Source organism: Carcharhinus amblyrhynchos, chromosome 14 (assembly GCF_965287045.1).
Source record: "Carcharhinus amblyrhynchos chromosome 14, sCarAmb.v2.hapA, whole genome shotgun sequence".
NCBI classification, from domain to species: domain Eukaryota; kingdom Metazoa; phylum Chordata; class Chondrichthyes; order Carcharhiniformes; family Carcharhinidae; genus Carcharhinus; species Carcharhinus amblyrhynchos.
Genome location: NC_137337.1, coordinates 65,736,427 through 65,759,827, shown reverse-complemented (window position 1 = coordinate 65,759,827; position 23,401 = coordinate 65,736,427). Strand labels below are relative to the sequence as shown.

General features: G+C 45.5%; 1 protein-coding gene across 1 annotated transcript in view; it reads right to left on the bottom strand.

Moving 5' to 3' along the window:
• ltk (leukocyte receptor tyrosine kinase) overlaps positions 1-23,401 on the bottom strand; it is a 172,911-nt gene that overhangs the window by 11,182 nt on the left and 138,328 nt on the right. Inside the window, exons 12-15 of the mRNA XM_080203025.1 lie at positions 14,796-14,982; positions 11,563-11,653; positions 4,478-4,542; positions 732-861 (exon numbers count right to left, since the gene is read on the bottom strand). Coding sequence (XP_080059151.1) covers positions 732-861; positions 4,478-4,542; positions 11,563-11,653; positions 14,796-14,982 — 473 coding nt within the window. The remainder of the gene's footprint in view (positions 1-731; positions 862-4,477; positions 4,543-11,562; positions 11,654-14,795; positions 14,983-23,401) is intronic.

Below are 23,401 nucleotides of genomic sequence, written 5' to 3'. Positions count from 1 at the left end.
TCTTCAATCAGTATGGATGGTGCATGTCAACCTGGACCATGTCCAAGCCCATGTGGTAAGCTCAGGGTAGGACAAGAGAATCCCACCCTTGGGAAATGGTTGGAGAATTCCAGCCTGGATCTTTCAAGGCTGAGATCCAGAGTGCTGGTTAAGGACAGTAAGGGATATCGGACTAAACTAGAGTGAATGGAGTTGAAGTACAGATCAGCCATGATCCAGTCTGGGGCAAATCTCAAGAGGTTAAACGGCTTCCTCCTATTCCTATGTCCCTATGATGTCTGATGCACTGCTGCTGAGTATATACAGACAACAGACAACCCATTTGATCCTAATGTGCAGATTTAATGCCTGATAGGGAATAAGTGGCAAATCAGCATTAATGATGTGTTTCCTATGAGGCAGTGTTCATAGAATCATAAAATCCTACAGTGCAGAAGAAGTCCATTTGGCCCATCAAGTCTGCATCAACAACAATAGCACTCAGGCCCTATTCCCATAACTCTTCGTATTTACCCCACTAATCCCTCTAACCCATGCATCCCGGGGCACTAAGGAGCAATTTAGCATGGCCAATCAGCCTAACCTGCACATCTTTGTTGACTCATTGTGTGTACATCCCTATGCTTATCTCTGTTTTCAGGCCTGGTCCTAATCTGGGCCCTGCCTCTTTGCTCTATGGCCTCGTGGGATACCATGCAAAGAATATTACAAGAATTCACTTTTCTGCTTACAGCTTTTGGCCTGTTTTCACGGAGGTAAGTCTTCATGTCTCCTCCAGTCATTAGCTCCAGGAGGATAAACCGAGGCAAAGCTTGGAGACTCACACCGATACATCGGACAATGTTCTGATGGTTGAACTTGCTGTTTACGAAAGCAACAGGCAAAAGACAAATCATCAAAATACAAAGAGTTCTGAACAATAAGTACAGATCAAGATAAATTGGAAAAATATCCAATGGAATATTACTTCACTTTCATGGGATCTCTCATCTAGACTAAATGTATTATTTTTGTATGGATTGTTTCTGTATAAATGTAGATGAACTCCTTACAACCACTTTGTTTAACAAATCCCTTGCCTACAACGGTTTCCACTGCAGAAGGATTGGTAAGCTAAGGACACATGTTTAAAGTAATTAGTAAAAGAAGTAGAGATGAAGAGACATTTCTTTTGAGTCGGGTTAAGGGAAAAGAACAGAAGAGCGAGGCTAATTGACAGCGCAGTATTGGGTTTCTTTTACACTGTCAATTCATAGAACCCCTACTGTGCAGCAGAAGACCATTCAGCCCATCGAGCCTGCACCGACAACAACCCCAACCAGGCCGTATCCCCCAAACCCCACAAATTTACCCTGTTAGTCTCACTGACACTAGGGTAATTTAGCATGGCCAATCAACATAACCCATATATTTTTGGAGTGTGTGAGGAAACGAGACTACCTGGAGGAAACCCAGGCAGATGGAATTCTGTGATTTCATTCCTTATGGACTGCTGAGTCCTAGAAATGTAACAACAAGATGGGGCAACACAGTGATACAGTGGTTAGCATTGCTGTCTCACAGCACCAGGGACCCAGGTTCAATTCGGGCCTTGGGTCACTGTCTGTGTGGAGTTTGCACGTTCTCCCCATGTCTGCATCAGTCACCTCCAGGTGCTCTGGTTTCCTCCCACAAATGTGCAGGATAGGTGGATTGGCCTTGGTTAAAAAAATTGTCCCATGGTGACCGAAGATGCATAGATTAGATAGATTAGCCGTGGTAAATGTGTGGGGTTATGGGTATGGGACATGGGGAGAAGGCCTGGGTAAGATACTCTGTCAGAGGGTGGGCCCAGACTCGATGGGCTGAATGGTCTCTTGTGCACTGTGGGGATTCTATGAAGCTGCACGAGGGTGCGTTCTTCATTCAAAAAAATCAAGAATTATGATAGGCTCCCAAAAGTAAATATATGGCACAAAATCAGGTGTCAAAAAATGGAAACGTCCTGAGGGATTGCGGATGGGAGTGGGGAGGGTGGGGGGGACAAACCCAAAGAAACTAATCCTTCTGTCTTTAATTCTCACTGACGTTGCTAACTGCATTCCTGTGTAATACAGTTGAATTAATGAGACGGTGATTATACCTGAAATGTGGATCATGATAAGCTTCTGTCCCACTGCACTCTCAGTCTAACTTGTGTGGCCCTTTAAAGGAGGGCATTGCCAGATGGCCACATGATTGGTGAGGACTCTATGGATGGCCCTGACGGGAAGCTGAGCCAGTCAGCAGGAGGTCACCCACCACAGGTCAAGAAGGGGCTCTCAGTTGAGGCCAGAGAGTCAAGTAGAGTGGTCGCATTGTAATATAGTCTGACCTTGTCGTACATATGTATTATTCTTGTTCTTCGATAATAAAGCCCTTTGTTGATTCAAGACACATTGAGTCACCCTCAATCTATTCCATAATCCCTTGGCTTGAATTTGTCACCCATTGGGCGCACGTTCCCCATAAAATGTGCTTCCAGCCGCAATAAGCACGGAACCAGCCAGTGTGAAACGTACCCTCTGAAAGGCTTATCACTACAGCAGAGAGTGGAAAGAGGGTGGGCTCGGAGAGAAGTGACAGTGAAGGCGGGAGTTTGCAAGCTGCTCTCTGAAGGCTGACGGCTGCCTCAGGAACTGCAGTATTGTCCCAATGACATTTTCACCAAGAAAATGCTGCAAACTCTATACATACTACAGAATCAAGCAACTGGTAGCACGACACACAACACCCAAACCCTTAAACATGTTCTTTCATTCTGTCTCATCCTGGACATTTATCCTGCCCTGAATTGGGAATGGTGAAAATATGTGAACACCGTTAGGCCAATTGGCCTGTATGTCAAGCACAAAACTGTACGGGCCAGGTCGACTCAGGGTCAACTGCATGTTTAATGAGCTGAATTGCCCTTCAATTGTTGGCTGACAAACTTCCAGCCTTTTACCCACATCCGCCAGCTGAACTACTGCGCAAGAGTGCTTTGATGTCAGGACACAAGCTTGACCACTTCTCGCACAAATTCACACCCACTCTCGCTCTGTAAAGTTCTGACCTTTGTCTTTGCATTTCCTGAGACTATATTCAGAACCTCTTTTGAGCAGTCAGCTTTTTGACGCTGTTTCTCAACTTCTGCTAATTTTATGTGTTGATATTTCTAACTCCTCAGCAGTTGTTATTCATAGTTATAGATTACCAAACCAGAATGCTGATTATGGGTGGTACTGTCATGCAGTTTGTAAAATTCTTTTCCCAGGCCATCTTTTCATTTCTCATGTGGGTGTCACTGACAAGGGCAGCGGTTTTATTTCCCATTCCTAAGTCAGTGAGTTGCCTTCTTGATTCGCTGGTTATTTTAAAATCCAGGATATTTAATGTCCAGAATATAGTATTTTTAGTGTTATCACCATTTTGTCATGATGACCATTTTTTTCCCTACAGTGCCTTCTCCCTTATCTCCAAACAACTCATATTTAAAACGATTGACAATTTCATCTCCCTCCACTGCATTGGTTGGATGAAACTTTTCATCCATCTCACGGTTTTGCAGAAATTAACAGGGGAGCTTGTTGTTTTACATTCACGGGGCTTTCGTTTGTTTTGGGCCTTTGAGTGCATCAATAAATACTCCACTGTGATGGTGCTGGAGGCCATTTTGTTACAGTCCTTTGTAGCAGGCTTGGCCAGGACTGTCAGTCTTGTGACAAGACTAATAACAAAGGGCATGTGCAAGGCTGGTGTAGATAAAGATCCAAAAGGATGGATCTCTGCCAGTGAAAATAAGAAAAAGCAGCAAAACTTAGATAAATCCAATTAAAGAATGAAATAAAATTGGGGAGGGTTGTAGCTTGAAATAGAAAGGGAGGTTTGGGAGGTAAGCTTATGCCATGAAGATTGAAGGCTGCACTCACAGTGTGGCTGACTAGATGTGAGCATTGGCTGGAGATGGAGCTAAAGGATTGTCCAACTAACACTCCTTGAATTTACCTTTCCATCCCAGTTCCTCATGACTTTATATTTTATTCAGTCGTGGGACATGAGAATCGGTGGATGGCCAGTGTTTATTATCTATTCCTAGTTGTCCTTGGAGGGCAGTTGGGAGTCAACCACATTGCTGTGGTTCTGGAGTCACATGTAGGCCAGACCAGGTAAGACTCCCTTCCTCAAGGGCATTAGTGAACCAGATGGGTTTTTCTAACAATTGACAATGGTTTCATGGTCATCAGTAGGTTCTTAATTTCAGACATTTTTTATTTAATTTCAATTCCACCATCTGCCGTGGTGGAATCCGAACTCAGAACATTAGCTGAATATCTGGACTAATTGTCTAGTGATAATGCCATTAGGCCATTGCCTCCCCGTGACTGATATTTCTGATCTGTTATCAGTAACCTGTGAAGATATTGAGAAATGCCAGTCAAGAGATCAAAAGTCAATGAAGAAGAATTATCACCATTACCTGATAATCAAAGCTTCCATCAAGAAATCCATTTCATCTTGTTCGGAGCAAATTTCCGGAAGGGTCTGTAATTATAGAAAACTGATATGAATATGCAGATATGCAAAGAGTTGCGGGAATATATCAATGTTTATAAGGTTGGATGGGCTGGGAGTTGTGTTTGAGGTGGAATTGTGAGTTGGAGATTTTCCAATGTCACCTCCGATGTGGCAGTGATTGCTGACGTTATTTTCGTGCTGGGGAGGGGGATGGGTGGACTGGGCCGTGGTCAGGTCTGCTATCTCCCACACCAGCAGTGAGGTGCGATCAGCAGTGAGCTGAACGTTGCGAGGGATCTATTATGGTTTGGAACCGACCCCACCACCACCTTGGTACTGCAAGAATTCAAAAAAAAATGTTGGAGAATTTGGCTGAACTTTGAGCTGTGAGCATCTACTGTCATTGCTGATGTCATTGCTGGCTAATAGGTTGTTATCTTGGTGAATGTTGGCCCAGCACTGAGGAGTCCTCTGGAAACTCCGAGCCCATTGTACAATCTATTGCTCTCCTGATGTTCTGCTTGAGAAGACCAGGCTCTGTTAGCCCAGCCTTTCTCTACACCCCCCCCATTCATTGGCTGCATTCTGTCAGGTGAATGCAGCAAGTCCCAGCATGCTTTGCAAGGGCGCATGGCAGCCCAGCTTTGGGGCAGCTCCTCACGTGCAGAGCTCCAATTCTGCAGCCTCACAAACTATTCTACTCTCTAGAACCTCAACAGAGCAATCCCCTGGCTGTCCCTAGCCCAACTTCACCACAAGGCATGTCATCCAGTCAAGAATGTCAGGCCCTTTGGAATGGTGCCGCGCAGTGTCAACATATTGGCACTTGCACAGCATCGGTGAGATCACCAATTCATCCATGGGACATGGGTATGACTGGTTGGTCAGCATTTATTGCCCATCCCTCGTCGCCCTTGAACTGAGTGGCTCACTCAGCCGTATCAGAGAGCAGTTGAGAGTCAACCACATTGCTGCAGATCTGGAGTCACATGTAGGCCAGACCAGGTAAGGACTGCAGATTTCCTTCCACCAAAGGACACTAGTGAACTGGACGGGGTTCTCCCGACAATTGACAATGGTTTCATGGACATCAGGAGATTTTTAATTTCAAGTATATTTTATTGAATTCAAATTCCACCTTCTGCCGTGGTGGAATTCGAACCTTGGCCCCCAGAACATCAGCTGAGTTTCTGGTTGAATAATCTAGCGATAGGCCATCACCTGTATGTGATTAATCCAACACCGGTATTCAGAGCAGAAAATATCATCCAAAGCTATCATGTCACTGCAGCAAGCTCACCACACACACTTTGTAAACTTCCATCCACTCCAATACCAGAATTTTGGAGCCAGGAAACAGCCTGAAGAACCGGGACAGGCGAGCTCCAAACTTCAGTGACTGCTATTTGGGCATCTTGGTGCAGGCGATAAATGATAGGCGAGATATTCCCAAACTGTTAGGCTGTAGATGTCACCCATCATAACTAAGAGGGCCTCCATGGTGATGAGAGTCCCTATGGTGATGAGGGCTTCTAAGGGGATGAGGGCCTCCTGGGGATTCGGGCCTCCATGGATGAGGGCCTCCATGGTGCTGAGGGGAGGTCTCCATGGCAATGAGAGTCTCTACGCCATTGAGGGACTTCATGGCGATGAGGGTCTGCACGGTGATGAGGGTCTCCATGCCATCTTCATATCAGCTTCTCTTATGTCTCACACAGGTCCCAGCATTGCGACACCACCCCCAGCAGCCAACATGAGCCTTGGATGTCAAGAGGGGAATGTGTCTAAGTAGTCTCACACCAGACTAGCTCACTGAGCAACAGCGTTGATGCATGAACTGCAGATGGATGTAGTTGGTGACACTGGGTAGGGAGCACAGCAGTAGTGCGCTGTGGAGGTGTCTGAGGCTGAGGTTTCTATGGGCAGTTTCTCCTGGGGGGGGGGCAGTCTCAGTGATGCTTTGGAGCTCACTGAATAAGGGCTTTGGGGTTCATTATCTGCACTGCTGCTGCAACTGTGTGACCATCTGGCAGAGTTTCCTGCGGCACTGAGATTTACGTTGTAAGAGATAAGCTCAACTCTCAGAGATTTGAATGCATAAGAAAGTGACCAACCTCATGGAGAGGCACATGCTGAGGGGCAACATGATGGAGGTATGCAAAATTATGAGGGATAGGGTGCAAATAGACAGGAGGAACATAGGCAGAGAGTTCAAAAACCAGGAGTCATAGATTCAAACTAAGAGATAGTAGGTATAACAGGGGACATAACCTTTTCACATCTAGGGTGGTGGGGGTCTGGAATTCACTGCCTGAGTTGGTGGTGGAGGCAGAGACTCTAAATTCATTGAGAAAGTACCTGGATCTGCTCCTTAAGTGCGGTAAATGGCAGAGCTATGGGATGGATGCAGGAAGGTGGGATTAGAAAGGGCACCTGGGTATCCATTAGTTCTGCCACCATTTGTTGGTTCATTTTTCTCTTGCGGTAGTTTTATGAGATAACATAATCTCACCACACACTTTCCCCAACCTGACTTTTAAAAATATTTTTATTCCCTTTCTTTAATGAGCTGACGTTATTCCGCGAATCGATTGCAAGGTGGTTGTAATGAGAGGAGACGGGGTAGGGAGGGGGCGGGCGATGGTGGTTGTATTTCCATGATTCTCCCCCATTTATCCTCTCCACACACTGTACCAAATCTCAGTCAATGCTCAGCATTTCCGTGCTCAACATGGCTTTGTCCAAGGACCATGCAGGCCACAGAACTCTAATATGTCATCCAAAGATATTGGACCTTATTAACCATTCATGCCATGCTTTCCCACTGCAGTAAAGACAGAGAATTTGGTGGCAAGCTAAATCTCCGTTCACTGCAGTGGGACAGTCAGAAAATTCTGACCGTCAGATAGATTATAGACAGGGTCAAGAGGCTTTCTTTGCTTCCTTTACAGTGACCAGGATTTTAGCTCCTGCTTTTGTCAGGCAGGAGCCGACGAGGGAGCGAGCTATCTTGGATCTGGTGTTATGTAATGAGGTGGGTAGAATCAGGGACCTTGCGGTGAAGGATGCTCTTGGGGAGAGTGATCATTGTATGGTGGAGTTTCTGATGCAGATGGAGGAGGAGAAAGTGGGTTCCCGGACATGCGTCCTTTGTTTGAACAGAGGGGAGTACGGTAGGATGAGAGAGGAATTGGCGAATGTGGACTGGGGGAGCACGTTGGAAGGTAGGTCTGCTGAGGAGCAGTGGAAGATTTTTAAGGAGATCTTTCTTGGTGCTCAGCAGAAATTTATTCCGATGGTCAAAAAGGACCGTAGGAGGAGAGGTAATAAGCCATGGAGAACGAAGGAGGTGAAGGAAAGTGTTAAATTAAAAGCGGAGGCGTTCAGAGTAGCTAAGAGTAGTGGGCGAGAAGAGGATTGGGAGAGGATTAAATGTCAACAAAGATTGACAAAGAAATTGATAAAGAAGGGTAGGAGAAACTATGAAGCTGGGCTAGCGCTTAATATAAAAAAGGAAGAGGCTGGCTAGGGTGAACGTTGGACCCTTAGAGGATGAGAAGGGGGACTTAGTGGTAGGGGATGGGGAAATGGCTGAGGTCTTGAATAACTTTTTTGTTTTGGTTTTCACGGAGGAGGACGTGAATAATTTGCCGGGTGTTAGAGATGGAAAGGTGGTAGGACTGGAGGGTCTCGATGACATTACTATTACTAGAGAGGCGGTGCTCGACAGACTGGAGGGGCTGATTGTGGACAAGTCCCCAGGACCGGATGGAATGCATCCGAGAGTTCTGAAAGAAATGGCGGAGGTGATAGTAGATGCCTTGGTGGTTATTTTCCAGACGTCGCTGGATTCCGGGGAAGTGCCAGAAGATTGGAAAACGGCTAATGTTACGCTGTTGTTTAAGAAGGGTGCCAGGCAAAAGGCGGGGAATTATAGGCCGGTTAGTTTAACATCTGTTGTAGGTAAAATGTTAGAATCCGTCATCAAGGAGGAAATAGCGAGGCATCTTGAGGGGAATTGCTTGATAGAGCAGACACAGCACGGTTTCGTTAAGGGGAAGTCGTGTCTGACGAATTTATTGGAGTTCTACGAGGATGTGTCTAGGGCGGTGGATAGAGGAGAGACGGTGGATGTGGTCTTTCTTGATTTTCAGAAGGCGTTTAATGTTTAATGTTGGCAAGTGTGAGGTGGTCCACTTTGGTAGGAAAAATGGTAGGAAGGACTATTACGAGGCGAAAAACTGCAGCAGGCGACGGTGCAGAGGGACCTCGGGGTCCTCGTGCATGAGTCGCAAAAACCCAGCTTGCAGGTGCAGCAGGTGGTCAGGAAGACGAATGGGATGCTGGCCTTCATAGCGAAGGGGATTGAATATAAAAGTAGGGAGGTCTTGCTGCAGCTGTATAGGGCATTGGTGAGGCCGCAACTGGAGTACTGTGTGCAGTTTTGGGCGCCGCACCTGCGCAAAGATATTTTGGCCTTGGAGGGAGTGCAGAGGAGGTTTACTAGGCTGATACCGGAGTTGAAGGGGTTGAGCTATGAGGAGAGGCTGAATAAACTGGGCTTGTACTCGTTAGAGTTTAGAAGAATGAGAGGAGATCTCATTGAGACGTATAAGATGATGAATGGGATGGATAGAATAGAGGTGGAAAGACTCTTCCCGCTCAAAAAAGACAATAGACTAGGGGGCACAGCCTCAAGATAAAAGGGGGGCGGTTTAGAACGGAGTTGAGGAGGAACTTCTTCACTCAAAGGGTGGTGAATCTCTGGAATTCTCTGCCCGTTGAAGTGGTGGAGGCTGCCTCGCTAAATATTTTTAAGACGCGGGTTGATGGGTTTTTGATAGGAGAGGGGATTAAGGGTTATGGGGAGAGGGCGGGAAAGTGGAACTGAGCAGCAACAGATCAGCCATGATCTTATTGAATGGCGGGGCAGGCTCGAAGGGCTGGATGGCCTACTCCTGCTCCTATTTCTTATGTTCTTATGTTCTTATGTTTGACAAGGTACCTCACAAGAGGTTATTGCAGAAGGTCAGGGGACATGGAGTTGGGGGTAGGGTGTTAGCGTGGATAGAGGATTGGCTGTCAAATAGGAGGCAGAGAGTGGGGGTCAATGGGTGCTATTCGGATTGGCGGTTGGTGACTAGTGGAGTGCCCCAGGGGTCGGTGCTGGGGCCTCAGCTATTTACCATTTATATAGATGATCTGGAGGAGGAAACTGAGCCTATGGTGTCGAAATTTGCTGATGACACCAAGATTGGTGGAACGGCAAATTGCGCGGAGGGTGTGGAGAGTCTACAGAAGGATCTAGATAGGCTGGGCGAATGGGCCAGGAAATGGCAAATGGAATTTAATGTTGGCAAGTGCGAGGTGGTCCACTTTGGTAGGAATAATGGTAGGAAGGATTATTACTTACGTGGAGAAAAACTGCAGCAGGCGACAGTGCAGAGGGACCTCGGAGTCCTTGTGCATGAGTCGCAAAAACCCAGCTTGCAGGTACAGCAGGTGGTCAGGAAGGCAAATGGGATGCTGGCCTTCATAGCGAGGGGGATTGAATATAAAAGTAGGGAGGTCTTGCTGCGGCTGTATAGGGCATTGGTGAGACCGCAGCTGGAGTACTGTGTGCAGTTTTGGGCGCCGTACTTAAGCAAGGATATTTTGGCCTTGGAGGGAGTGCAGAGGAGGTTTACTGGGCTGATGCTGGAGTTGAGAGGGTTGAGCTATGAGGAGAGGCTGAATAAACTAGGCTTGTACTCGTTAGAGTTTAGAAGAATGAGGGGAGATCTCATTGAGACGTATAAGATGATGAATGGGATGGATAGGATAGAGGTGGAGAGGCTCTTCCCGCTCAGAAAGGACAGTAGGACTAGGGGGCACAGCCTCAAGATAAAGGGGAGGCGGTTTAGAACGGAGTTGAGGAGGAACTTCTTCACTCAAAGGGTGGTGAATCTCTGGAATTCTCTGCCCGTTGAGGTGGTGGAGGCTGCCTCGCTAAATATTTTTAAGACGCGGGTTGATGGGTTTTTGATAAGAGAGGGGATTAAGGGTTATGGGGAGAGGGCGGGAATGTGGAACTGAGCCACGACAGATCAGCCATGATCTTATTGAATGGTGGGGCAGGCTCGAAGGGCTAGATGGCCTACTCCTGCTCCTATTTCTTATGTTCTTATGTTCTTATCTCACCAGAACTCCCAAATTGCCTTTCAAGGTGACATAAATGCTTGATACAATTGCTCCCAATTCTCCACCCCCTCCTCCTGTCAATGAGGTAATGCATTTCCTGATGCTTAACATGGGGAAAATTATTTGAATACATTAATATCTAATTATCAGGCCACTCCACCTGAATCATCCCCACCCACACTCCACCCATTACAAAACTCATTCACTTTGGCATGCGGACAGAATGATGTGAATCGTGACTGCTCTCCCAGGATGTTTACCTGGCTAGCACATGTCCCAGGGGAGCTCTGGTGACTGCATCGCTCGGGAAGAGGGTCATGCCTGGGCACTGTCCCTTGGCATGACTCTCAGAGGCTGCCCTGCCAGCCTTATGTCGTGGGACACACCCCTTTAAATATTTTACTCATATGTGTTGGACTATATGGCAAAGAATTCTGCTATTGTCGTTGGCAATGTCTCTGGTCCCACCGGCTATCGGCCTTTGTCAATTTCCAACAGAATTCAGCCTAGTGGCTTTACTAATGGTGGTGAAGAAAATACACGTAGAGCCATGATGTTCAAAGATCTGATGTCCCTGATTGGATACTGCCCTGTGACAATTACAGTTACATGGCTTCCTTAGCTATGACAAAGTTGGTAACATTAGGGTCTTTCCTCAACTGTGACACAACTGGTGGTTTGATAATGACCGTGATAGGTCATGGTAGTCTTATGCTCTTCCATTCATAGACAGTGACCATGGAAGGGTTTATAAGTCAATATCTTTGCAATCTACTGGAGAAACATGACTGCCCACTCTTACAACTGGAGGACAATGGTAAGTGACAGATAATAGAAGAACAAATCTTTGAAAATTCCATGACTAACCTTGATTGCCACTTGTAAAGGGACAGACTCTCCACTAATTCCAACCACGTGACCCTCATAAACTTCACCAAAAGCACCATGACCAAGGGCCCTAAGGAGCAGAAGAGGAATTAATTTACGGTTAGAGTTGACCGTATTAGCAGTACTGTAAAACAGAATTTATTATCACGATGCATTTCAGAAATTTAACAAATAAGCAAAAGTCTTTGCTCTCCAGTGAATGTGTGGGCTCAGTGGGGTGTCCTGCCCACTGACAATGCACATCAGGATACTGCAAGCTTGAACGCCTCCTCTCTGCTAACCCCCATGATTTCCCACCCATCAGTTAACAATGAGCAAACGGTCATGTTCCCAGAACATCTCAAATTAATCTGTTGCTGGAGCTTGGCTATACAAGATCTTATCATAGAATCATAGAATTCTACAGTGCAAAAGGAGACTACTCGACCCATCGAGTCTGCACCAACCACAATTCTACCCAGACCCTACCCCCATAACCCCATGCATTTATCCTGGCTGGTCCCCCTGACACTCAGGGCAATTTAGCATGGCCAACACACCTAACCTACACATCTTTGGATTGTGGGAGGAAACCGGAAGAACCAGAGGAAACTCTCGCAAACATATGGAGAACGTGCAAACTTCGCACAGACAGTGACTCAAGGCTGAATCAAACCTGGGTCTGGGCGCTGTGAGGCAGCAGTGCTAACAACTGTGCCACCGTGCTGCCCCGATGACCTCTCCATTCCCATGGTCTCTGACAAAGACAAGGCCGTCTCTGAGTGCTTTCACATATTACATCAGCTGTGATTCAGTCGGGAGCCCTCTAGTAGCTGAGTTACAAGATTCTAGGTTCAAATCTCACTCCGGAGACATGAGCTCAAGAAAAATTGAAGCTGACACTCTAGTGCAGCATTGTAGGGGTGCTGTGCAGTCCTTTAATTGAGATGTTAAACCAAAGTCCCTTCTGCCCTTTCAAGTGGCTGCTTATGACCCTATGGTACTATTTTGATAAGGAGAATTATCCCTGGTCACCTGCCAGTATTTATCTGTCAGTAAACATTGCAGAATCTGGTCATTATCACATTGCTGTTTCTGGGAGCTTGCTTTGTGCGAATTGGTTACTGTGATTCCAAAATGACAATGGTGACTATGCTTCAAAAAGTGCTTCACTAGCTGCAAAGTGTATGTCCGATGGTTGCCAAAAGCTCCATATCAATGATAGTTTTTATTGTGCCTCACCACCTGCATATCGCTGACCCATCATTAAACCCATTATCTTCTGTGTCCATTCCTAAAAGAAAAACGCCTGGACTCATACCTGCACTCAAATTCAACCTCTGGCCAGACTTTCCCCCTCTACCTCTTATACGTCTAAATGCCTCTTTTAGGCCCACATTTAAAGTCCTTCTTTCCAACAAAACTTTAACTCTCGTCCAATCTGATCTATATCCTTAAATATGGACCAAATCTACACTCCCTTTTGCCACCCTGACTATATCAGTGGTTAGCACTGCTGCCTCACAGTGCCAGGGACCTGGGTTCAATTCCTGGCTTGGGTCACTGTCTGTGTGGAGTCTGCACATTCACCCCATGTCTGTGTGGGTTTCCTCCAGGCGTTTCAGTTTCCTCCCACAGTCCAAAAGACGTGCTGGTTAGGTGCATTGGCCATGCGAAATTCTCCCTCAATGTACCCAAACAGGCACCGGAGTGCGGTAACTGGGGGATTTTCACAGTAACTTCAGAGCTGATTCTCCCATCGCGACCTGCAACTGGGTCTGGTCGGGGGAACCGCGTGTTGGCCATTTCATGGGATTCGCGCACGCGTCAGGGAACAGTCGCAGTCAAGACCACCCTGGAAACCAGCAGGAAGAGAAGAAAGTCATTTGAATTTTTTTTAATGTATTTTAAATGTATTTTGCGTGTGATTATTGGGCCCGACACAGAACTTGCTGGTAGCATCTCCCAGGTGTACTTCATTCCGACAAGGTTTAGAGTAGCTCCCCACTTTCAGGGAATTAGTGGGAGATCCCTCCGGAATGGCCAGCAATCGAGTTGGCCAGCAAACGGGGAGATTGACAGATCGGGAGCCACTGCGCAAGCGCAGAGTTCCAGAACTATCAGACCCCAGTGTGAATAGGCCCCAACCCCTGGGTTTTTAATGAGATTTACGACTGGGACCTCTGCAGTGCACAGAATGTGGACATTCAAGTCAGAAGCTGCATTAAAAAAAGTCGTGATTTCGAAAAATTTTCCCACCAATTCAGCACTTTTGGAGGAATCGCCCCCTTCATTGCAGCGCTAATGTAAACCTTTAACACTAATAAATAAATAAAATAATATGTGGAACACATCTAGTTGACAATCAATTGCCTGCCTTGGATGGAGATCAAGCCTCAACCAATCAATTGCCTGTCCTGGCTGGAGATCAAGCCTCAACCAATCAATCTCTGCCAAAACAATACCCCAGACTATTTTAACCTGCAAATTGGGTTCCTGCAACATATTGATAACCATTTCAGGAACTAACTGGGCGAAGCTTGCACCATTCAGGTTCCACTCCATTTTGTTGAGTCCCATAAACAAGTAGGATCAGGATTGGTAAGGGTAAAATTATCTATGGGGGCATCCTCTTAAATAAAGGATTTAGAAGGATACTGACCCATCCCTGCCCAAGATCCACAATAACACCCTCCCACCACCCACCCACTCCCCAACTCAGGCATAAACCTTGCTCTACCTGAGCTACCCAATGGTATGCTAGCCTAAGCCTCTAGGAGAAGCTAGGCTTGTCCTCCTGGGTGAAGGGAAGATTGAATTGTTTTCAAAATTATGAGGCATTTTGATAGACCAGATAGAAAGAAATTGTTTCTGTTGACTGGAGGGTCAGTAACCAGGGATCACAGCTTTAAGATGATTGGCTCAAAACTGATAGGGGTGGGGGAGGAGTGTCGGGAATAGGAAAGATAAAGACAATTCTTTTTTACACACATCTTATGATTTAAAATGCACTGCCTGAAAGGACATAGGATGCTGGTTTAATGGCAGCTTTCAAAAGAGATTTGGATATAAGGGACCATTTCCAGGAGCTTTGAGATGAGAGCAGGGTGTGTGATACTTATTGCAGAGTTATTTCAAAGGGCGGTCAGGAGCATGATGGGTTGAATGGCCTCCTTGTGTGTTGTAAGATTCTACGATTCTTTTCTGCCTGTGAGAGTTTTGATGTCACCCACCTCAGCAAGGAGATGTTTCTCCTGGGCACTTCCTTGAGTTCGTTGAGTGATGCCACCTTGCCGGCGAAGCAATAGTTCGGATTGTAATCGGTCATGATGGTCGAGGTTCTGATCTTACTCAGCTTGTACTCTGGGCTCTGCAGCTTCACCCTCACTGCCTGGAACCGGTTGTTCTTGCGATAGTAAACTGCCATGGGAATAACACAAGGATTGATGAGGGGCTGATGGCCATTCAGTTTGTAGAATCATAAAATCTCTACAGTGCAGATGGAGGCCATTCGGCCCATCAAGTCTGCACCGACAACAATTCCACCCAGACCCTATCCCTGTTATCAGGTCTTGCACACCAACTAGTTCACACATACAGACCCATAAACTCACTCGTATATGTGATGCACACAAAAGAACAGAGACTCATGCAGAAACAAATTTACACCTTGTAAGGCCATGTCCATTGTGGATCTCTTGATACATTAATCTTAAACCAATATCTACAATTTATTTCACATAACTACTGAAGCTTTCTTTTCTAGTTTTCCTACGTTAAACAGTGACTAGATTTCCATAGTATTTCATTGGTTGTGTTGCACCCTGTGACGAACTGAGATTGTGAAAGGTGCTATACAAGTGCAAGCCATTTCTTTCTGATGTTCATTCTGTCTGATTATGATCAGACGCTTGAATACATAACAACTCTACTCATGAACTGAAAAGGAGCTTAATGGTCATCATCCATAATTGATTTCTATCTTTCTTGGGCCAGAAATTCATGGGTTTAAATCTCATTCTAGGTGTTCTGACCAATATTTATCTATTAACAAGCATCACTGAAAAAAAAATCAGATGAGTTGGTCGTTATTTCATGGCTGTTCTTGGGATCTTGCTGTGTTCAAATGGGTTGCCATGTTTTCTACAGTGACTGCATTTCAAAAATATTTTATTGCTGGGGCAGCGTTTTGGGACGTCCCGAGGATGTGAAAGAACATAAGAACATAAGAAATAGGAGCAGGAGTAGGCCAACTAGCCCTTCGAGCCTGCCCCGCCATTCAATAAGATCATGGCTGATCTGTCGTGGCTCAGTTCCACATTCCCGCCCTCTCCCCATAACCCTTAATCCCCTCTCTCATCAAAAACCCATCAACCCGCCTCTTAAAAATATTTAGCGAGGCAGCCTCCACCACTTCAACGGGCAGAGAGTTTCAGAGATTCACCACCCTTTGAGTGAAGAAGTTCCTCCTCAACTCCGTTCTAAACCGCCCCCCCTTTATCTTGAGGCTATGCCCCCTAGTCCTACTATCCTTTCTGAGCGGGAAGAGTCTCTCCACCTCTATCCTATCCATCCCATTCATCATCTTATACGTCTCAATGAGATCTCCCCTCATTCTTCTAAACTCTAACGAGTACAAGCCTAATCTATTCAGCCTCTCCTCATAGCTCAACCCCCTCAACTCCGGTATCAGCCTAGTAAACCTCCTCTGCACTCCCTCCAAGGCCAAAATATCCTTGCGTAAGTACGGCGCCCAAAACTGCACACAGTACTCCAGCTGCAGCCTCACCAATGCCCTATACAGCCGCAGCAAGACCTCCCTACTTTTATATTCAATCCCCCTCACGATGAAGGCCAGCATCCCATTCGCCTTCCTGACCACCTGCTGCACCTGCAAGCTGGGTTTTTGCGACTCATGCACAAGGACCCCGAGGTCCCTCTGCACCGTCGCCTGCTGCAGTTTTTCTCCACGTAAGTAATAATCCTTCCTACCATTATTCCTACCAAAGTGGACCACCTCGCACTTGCCAACATTAAATTCCATTTGCCATTTCCTGGCCCATTCGCCCAGCCTATCTAGATCCTTCTGTAGACTCTCCCCACCCTCCGCACAATTTGCCTTTCCACCAATTTTGGTGTCATCAGCAAATTTCGACACCCTACACTCGGTTCCCTCCTCCAGAGGCACTATATGAATTCAAGTTTCTTCCTTTTTGATTCATTTCATTGGAAAAAAATCCAGGCTTCAAATCTGTCCTTATTCACTATGCGATCAATGATATCATGATGTGGATATGCCAGCGTTGGACAGGGGTAAACACAGTAAAAAGTCTGACAACACCAGAGACTGATAGCCAAGTTCTGCACACATGAGGATGGTCTCAACAGGGATCTTGGGTTCATGTCACGCTATCTGTAACCGCTGTGACTTGCCTGGGTTTGCAAAACATCACTTACTGTACTGTCTGGAGACAATACACATCTCTTTAACCTGTGATCAGTGCTCCTTCCACTCACATTGTTAGCCATTTTAGGACTTGAACAGCAAATTAGGTGTAAAGATTTGCATTCTAATCAGTAATCTGTAAACTGTCTGTGCTTTATATGCTCTGTCTGAGGCCAGAACTCTCCATTCACCTGACGAAGGGACAAACCCGAAAGCTAGTGAGTTTACTATCAAATAAATCGGTTGGACTTAAACCTGGTGTTATCAATGATATCTCCAGTCAGTAACACGCAGGTATCCTTTTAAATAATTATTAATGGTTTTATTAATTTGTTAAAAAATGCACTTTCAAAAAGAATTATTTTGATTTTTAAAAAACTTCAGTTTGAAGTTTCTTTACGAAGCTGAAGAAGACAGTGATGATTGAAGGGCACTGAGTGAGAGATGGTGATGATTCACAGAGAGACAGAGAGGCAATTGGAGGGATTAGACAGGGCAGCACGATTGAGGCAGCGGTGAGAGATAGAGGGGCAGAGAACTGAGATCCTTACTGTACAACCCAACCATCCAGCCTGTATGTCAATGAAAGAACTTAGAAACTGATTGAAGTAAAATAATGCAGCATTGTGTAACAGCTATCAAAAGCTGTTAACCACAGTCAGTAGTGGGTAGGGGTGAAAGATTGGGTGTTGGAGTCGACATTCCTAATTGACTATGCATCACATTTTACAGTACTTTGTCTCTGAGGCACACTGGATATCTGTCCTGGCCTCATTCTGATAGGGAGATGCACTAGGCTAAACCCGCACTGAATCTCAAGATGCCGGGTGAGTCATGTATTTACATAAAGTCAGAATGCTAGAGATCCTGGACCCTGGCCAGCTCAGCAGGTGCCTTAAATGTGAGCTAATGGCTCCAGCCAACATTTATGTTTTCAGTTAAATTCTGCTCCGTCTTTTCCATGTGGTTGTTGGCCTTGCCAAGTGCGGGGGGTCTGTCACTGGGCATTTTTCCTAACAATGTTTACACTTCATTGCTCAGTACAGTGTGGTAAGGACAGGAAGTCATTTGAAGGTTCTGCTTGAATCAGTTGACCAAGGGCAAATCATTTGGGGCCAAAAAATGCCGCAACTCCTACATCAAGGCAGCATTAAATCCAGTGTGATATGAAGGCATCCTAGCAAAATTGAAGCCAATGGGAATTGGGGGAAAAATGACTGGTTGGAGTCATACCCAGCACAAAAGAAGATGGTTGTGATTGTTGGAAGTCTCAGGAGATCACTGCAGGAGTTCCTTAAGGTAGTGTCCTAGACTTAACCATCTTCAACTGTTTCATTAATGACCTTCCCTCTGTCATAAGGTCAGGACTGGGGATGTTTGCAGATGATGTTCAGAACTATTCATGACTCCTCAGATGCTGAAGCAGCCCATATGCAGCAAGGCCTGGACAATATTCAGCTTGGGCTAGAATCATAAAAATAGAAAATAGAAACCTTACAGCATAGAAAGAGGCCATTCAGCCCAACAAGTATGCACCAGCCACAATCCCATCTAGGCCCTACACCCCCATCCCTACATATTTTACCCACTAATCCCTCTAACCTACACATCTCAGGACACTAAGGGGCAATTTTTAGCATGGCCAATCAACCTAGCCTGCACATCTTTGGACTGTGGGAGGAAACTGGAGCACCCAGAGGAAACCCATGCAGACACGAGGAGAATGTGCAAACTCCACACAGACAGTGACCCAAGCCGGGAATCGAACCCAGATCCCCAGAGCTGTGAAGCAGCAGTGCTGACCACTGTGCTACCGTGCCACCCAAAATAAGCCCATAATAAGTGGCAAGTAGCATTTGCACCTCACAAGTGCCAGGCAATGACCATCTCCAACCAGGGAGAATCTAACCATCTTCCCCTTATCATTCAACAGCACTATCATCGCTGAATTCTCCTACTATTAAATCCTGAGGATTGTCCAGAAACTTGACCAGTCACATATATACTGTGGTTACAAGAACACGTCAGATGATGGGAATTCTATGAACAGTAACTTACCTCCTGATTCCTCAAAGACTGCCTGCCCTGTCCAAGGCACAAGTCAAGGGTGTGATGGAATAACCACTTGCCTGGATGAGTGCAGCTGCAAAAAACACTCAAGAAGCTCAGCACCATCCAGGACAAAGCAGTCCAATTGATTGGCACTCCATTCACCACGTTAAACATTCACTCCCTCCACTACTGATGCACAGTGTGTACCATGTGCAAGATGCCCTGCAGCAACTTGTCAAGCCTCCCTCAACAGAATCTTCCAAACCTGCAATCTCTAGCAGCAGATGCACATGAGCAGCAGACCCATGGGGCCATCACCATCTGCAGGTTTCTCCTCCAAGGCATACACTATCCTGACATGGAACTACACTGCCGTTCCTTCACCGTCACTGGGTCAAACAACACATCGTGTGTACTTACCGCAGCGGTTCAAGTAAGCGGCTCACCAACCATTTTCTCACGGGCAATTAGGGCTGGGCAACAAGCGCTGGGCTATCCAGCGATGCCCACATCTTAAGAAAAAGCAAATGAAAGAAAAAGTACTGAAGTACCCTACGCTAGAACCCAGACTTAATGTTCAGACACCATCGAAACACAGGACAAAAGTAGTCCAGCCCTCAGGATGAATGGATTATTGGACTAATTGGATTATGCCTGATCTTTATGTTGAATCCTTTGTTCCATATCCTTTGATTCTTTTATTGCACATAAATCCAGCAATCTCCGGCTTGGAAGTCCCAACTGAGCAAATAGCGGGGGGGGGGGGAGATTTTGGATTTTCACAGGATTTCCTGTGGAAAAGATGCTCCCTGGTTGTACTGAAAAGACTGGCTCTAATTTTAAAGATTAAACTCCAACGTCCTCGACTCCTCCATCTCGAGACTCAGCTTCTCTTTAGGCAAGTAGGGGGAAGTGGATTTGAAACTAGAAAGAGATCAGCCATGATCTGATTGAATGGTGGAGCAGGCTCAAAGGGCTGACTTGCCTATGTTCAAACCGACTGGATCCTTCTCATCATTTTAAACAGCTCGATGATGACCCCTCGATCTCATGGATGCCAGGAAATAAAAGCCAACTTTGTGCAATCTGAACAAGAATTGAATGCTCGTGTGAGCCATGGTTTTACTATCGAGAACTCTAATGAGCACAAGAGTGGCATCTACAATGCCCTGCGCTTGAGAAAGCTTGGCCAACTGGTGAAGTAGGGCCACCTTCCCACCCTAAGAACTTCAGGCACAGGAACCTGTGGTGGTACCTGGATATCTCCACTTTGCCGTTATAAACATCTTCTCGCTTTCCTGCCGCAGACACAGTTTCTCCTTTATTGGTGAGCTGCTGCCTTGCTAAGTTTCATGCTCTCCAACCAAGTATCACTGGGCACTTCCTGCCAATAACCCATTAACATTTGGAGAACAGTCACCCACCTGAGTCTCAATGCTGAGTCAGTTCAGGCCCCACAATACATATTCTAGGCCGATATTCCAGAGCGGTACTGAGGGAGTACTGCACTGCTGGAGATCATAGAACATAGATCATAGAATCCCTACATTTAGCCCATTGAGTCTGCACCAATGACAATCCCATCCAGGCTCTCTCCCCATAACCCCACGTATTTACCCTGCTGGTCCCCAATATTAAGGGTCAATTTAGCATGACCTATCAACCTAACCTGCACATATTTGGACAGTGGGAGAAAACTGGAGCACCTGGAGGAAACCCATACAGACACAAGCAAAATGTGCAAGCCCACACAAATAGTTGCCCAAGGCTAGAATTGAACCCAGGTCCCTGGCACTGTGAGGCAGCAGTACTGACCATTATGCCACCTTTCAGAAGAGACATTAAACCTAAGTTATGTCTACTTTCTCAGTGCATGTAAGAAACCTTTTGATTATTTCAAGGAAGAGCAGACCAGTTATCTCTGATGTCTTGATCAATATTTATCCCTCAACCAACAAAAAAAGCAGATGATCTGCTTTCAATGGCAAATGCGTGGGGTTAAAAGGATAGGGCAGAGGGAAGGGTGGAATGCTCTGTTGGAGGATTGATGCAGACCCAATGGGCCAAGTGGCCTCTTTCTGCACTGATTGTATCTGAATATTATCAGATTATTGTTTGTGAGATTTTGCTATCTGCAGATTGGCTTCTGCATTTCCAACATTACAACAACTACCATACTTTGAAAAAGCACTTCATTTGATGTAAAAAGCTTTAAGATGTCTTGAGGACGTGCTAGGTTCTATATACTGTAACATTTCTGTACCTCTGTTGTGCACAGTCTAGTAACATACTGGATAATAATGTAACAGTAGACAATTAAAATATAACTTCTTTTTGATCTCCAGGAGAAACCAACATCTACTTGAAAAGGCTTGCATTCCTTCCTCTATATAAGCATAAATAAACTCAATAACTAAATAAGCATAATGTGGTTAGGGTTTCCAACTGCATATTCCTGAAGGTTACATCAGATGATTTGCCCCCACATTCCAGCCATTAGTTAGTCAACACATCATGCGCACTGCCATCCTAAGCTAAATGAAAAGCTAAAAGACTCATTACCCAATCAGATGATGCTTAATTGTTAGCTAAGCAGCCATTTTGTTTGCCCCATTTCAATGTTTTCATATTTGGTAAAGAAAAATGTTCAAAGGAAGTTTCTCACCAGGATTGCACACATACAACAGTGTCCTAAGACTGATCTTTAATTCCTGGAGACTCCAATTGTGGAGGGTTGGAAACCCTAAATGCAGTGGATGGAACCTCCTAATTTTAATGGGATAGAGGCTAAGAGATTTCATACAGAAGGAGGAAGAGAAGAATTAAGTAGGGAGCTACTGATCAGTTAGTCAATCGTGAGTTGTGGGCAAAGTCTCAGGGCAGGATCTTCCGGTCTGGCTGGCGGCAACCCCCGCCGCAGATTCCCCAACAGTGGAGGGTACAAACAACAGGAAACCCGTTGTCCTCAGAATCCAAAACTTTCAGATAAAATGAATTAATATTTAAAAATTCATGAAGTCAGCCAATATCGCATTGTCAAAGTCACTTTTGACAAATTCAACAGTGTTTTTGAAGAACTTACTGATTATATTGATAAAGGGTAGTGTGCCCAGATTTTTAGAGGGTTGTTTGTATAGGGTGGAATTTTACGGCCTTGCTCAGGTGAGACCGGAAATTCCCGCCCGAGATCAACGGAGATTCCCGTGTCAGACCCTCGTCCATGCCGATTCCGTAGCAGGCAAGGTGGTAAAGTTCCAGCCATAGTATCCAGAGCACAATAACAAGCCATTTGGCCCAAACTCGCATTTATCATTAAACATATTCAAAGGTGATTTATCAAATGAATGTAAGATTGAGCAACATGAACATAGAACATAGAACATTACATGAAGGAGATATTAGGATAGTTGACCAACATCTTGGTCAAAAAGGTACATATTAAGGAACAATTTAAAGGAAGAGAGAGAGTTGGAGAGGTTGAGAGGATTAAAAAGGGAATTCCAGAGATTAGGACCAAGACATGGTCCTAAAAGCATGACCACCAAAGGTGATACAATGGGAATTGGGATTGCCAATTGGCCAGAATTGGATGAGCGCAGATATCTCAGGGAGCTGTAGGGCTGGAGAAGGTTACAGAGGTAAGGAGGGGTGTGGCCATGGAGAAAACATATTCTTCTTCTTAGTTCAATGTTTCTTAGCTCAACGTTTCTGCATTGCGACATCATCTCCTCCTAACGGGAGGTAGCAGCATAAAAGCTTCCCAGGATAGGGGTTGTTCAATGATTCCTCCTGCAGTTATGGGGTCTGAACAACTCCAACGTAATCTTTCATTTTTGTTCTGTCTGGCCTGTTCAATAAATTCCAAACATATCATCTAGGAAGCTTGAATAGAGGGTTGCTCTGAGAGACAACTCCTACTCCTGTTCTTTCTCACCCTGTCTCACTATGTTGTCAGACTGCAGAAATACTGCGAAATGGGGGTAAGTAGCACATTGTAGGGGATGAGTCATTGCAGCAGGATTATTTCTGCTCACTATTTGGAACAAAAATGTTGAGCAAACAAAAGAAAACAAGCCTATCTTGTTTTCTTTCTTTAGAAAATGGACAGCACAGACCTTTATTTATTCTTTTACCAGCATTTGTTGCCATTCCTAATTGCCCTTGAACTGAGTAGCTTGGGCAGCTGCCTCAGAGGGCAGTTAAGAGTCAATCACATTGCTGTGGTTCTGGAGCAAGGTGTAGGCCAGACCAGGTAAAGATATAGATGGCAGATTTCCTTCCCTGAAGGACATTAGTGAACCAAATGGGTTGATGGTGGTTTCATGGTCACCATTACTGATG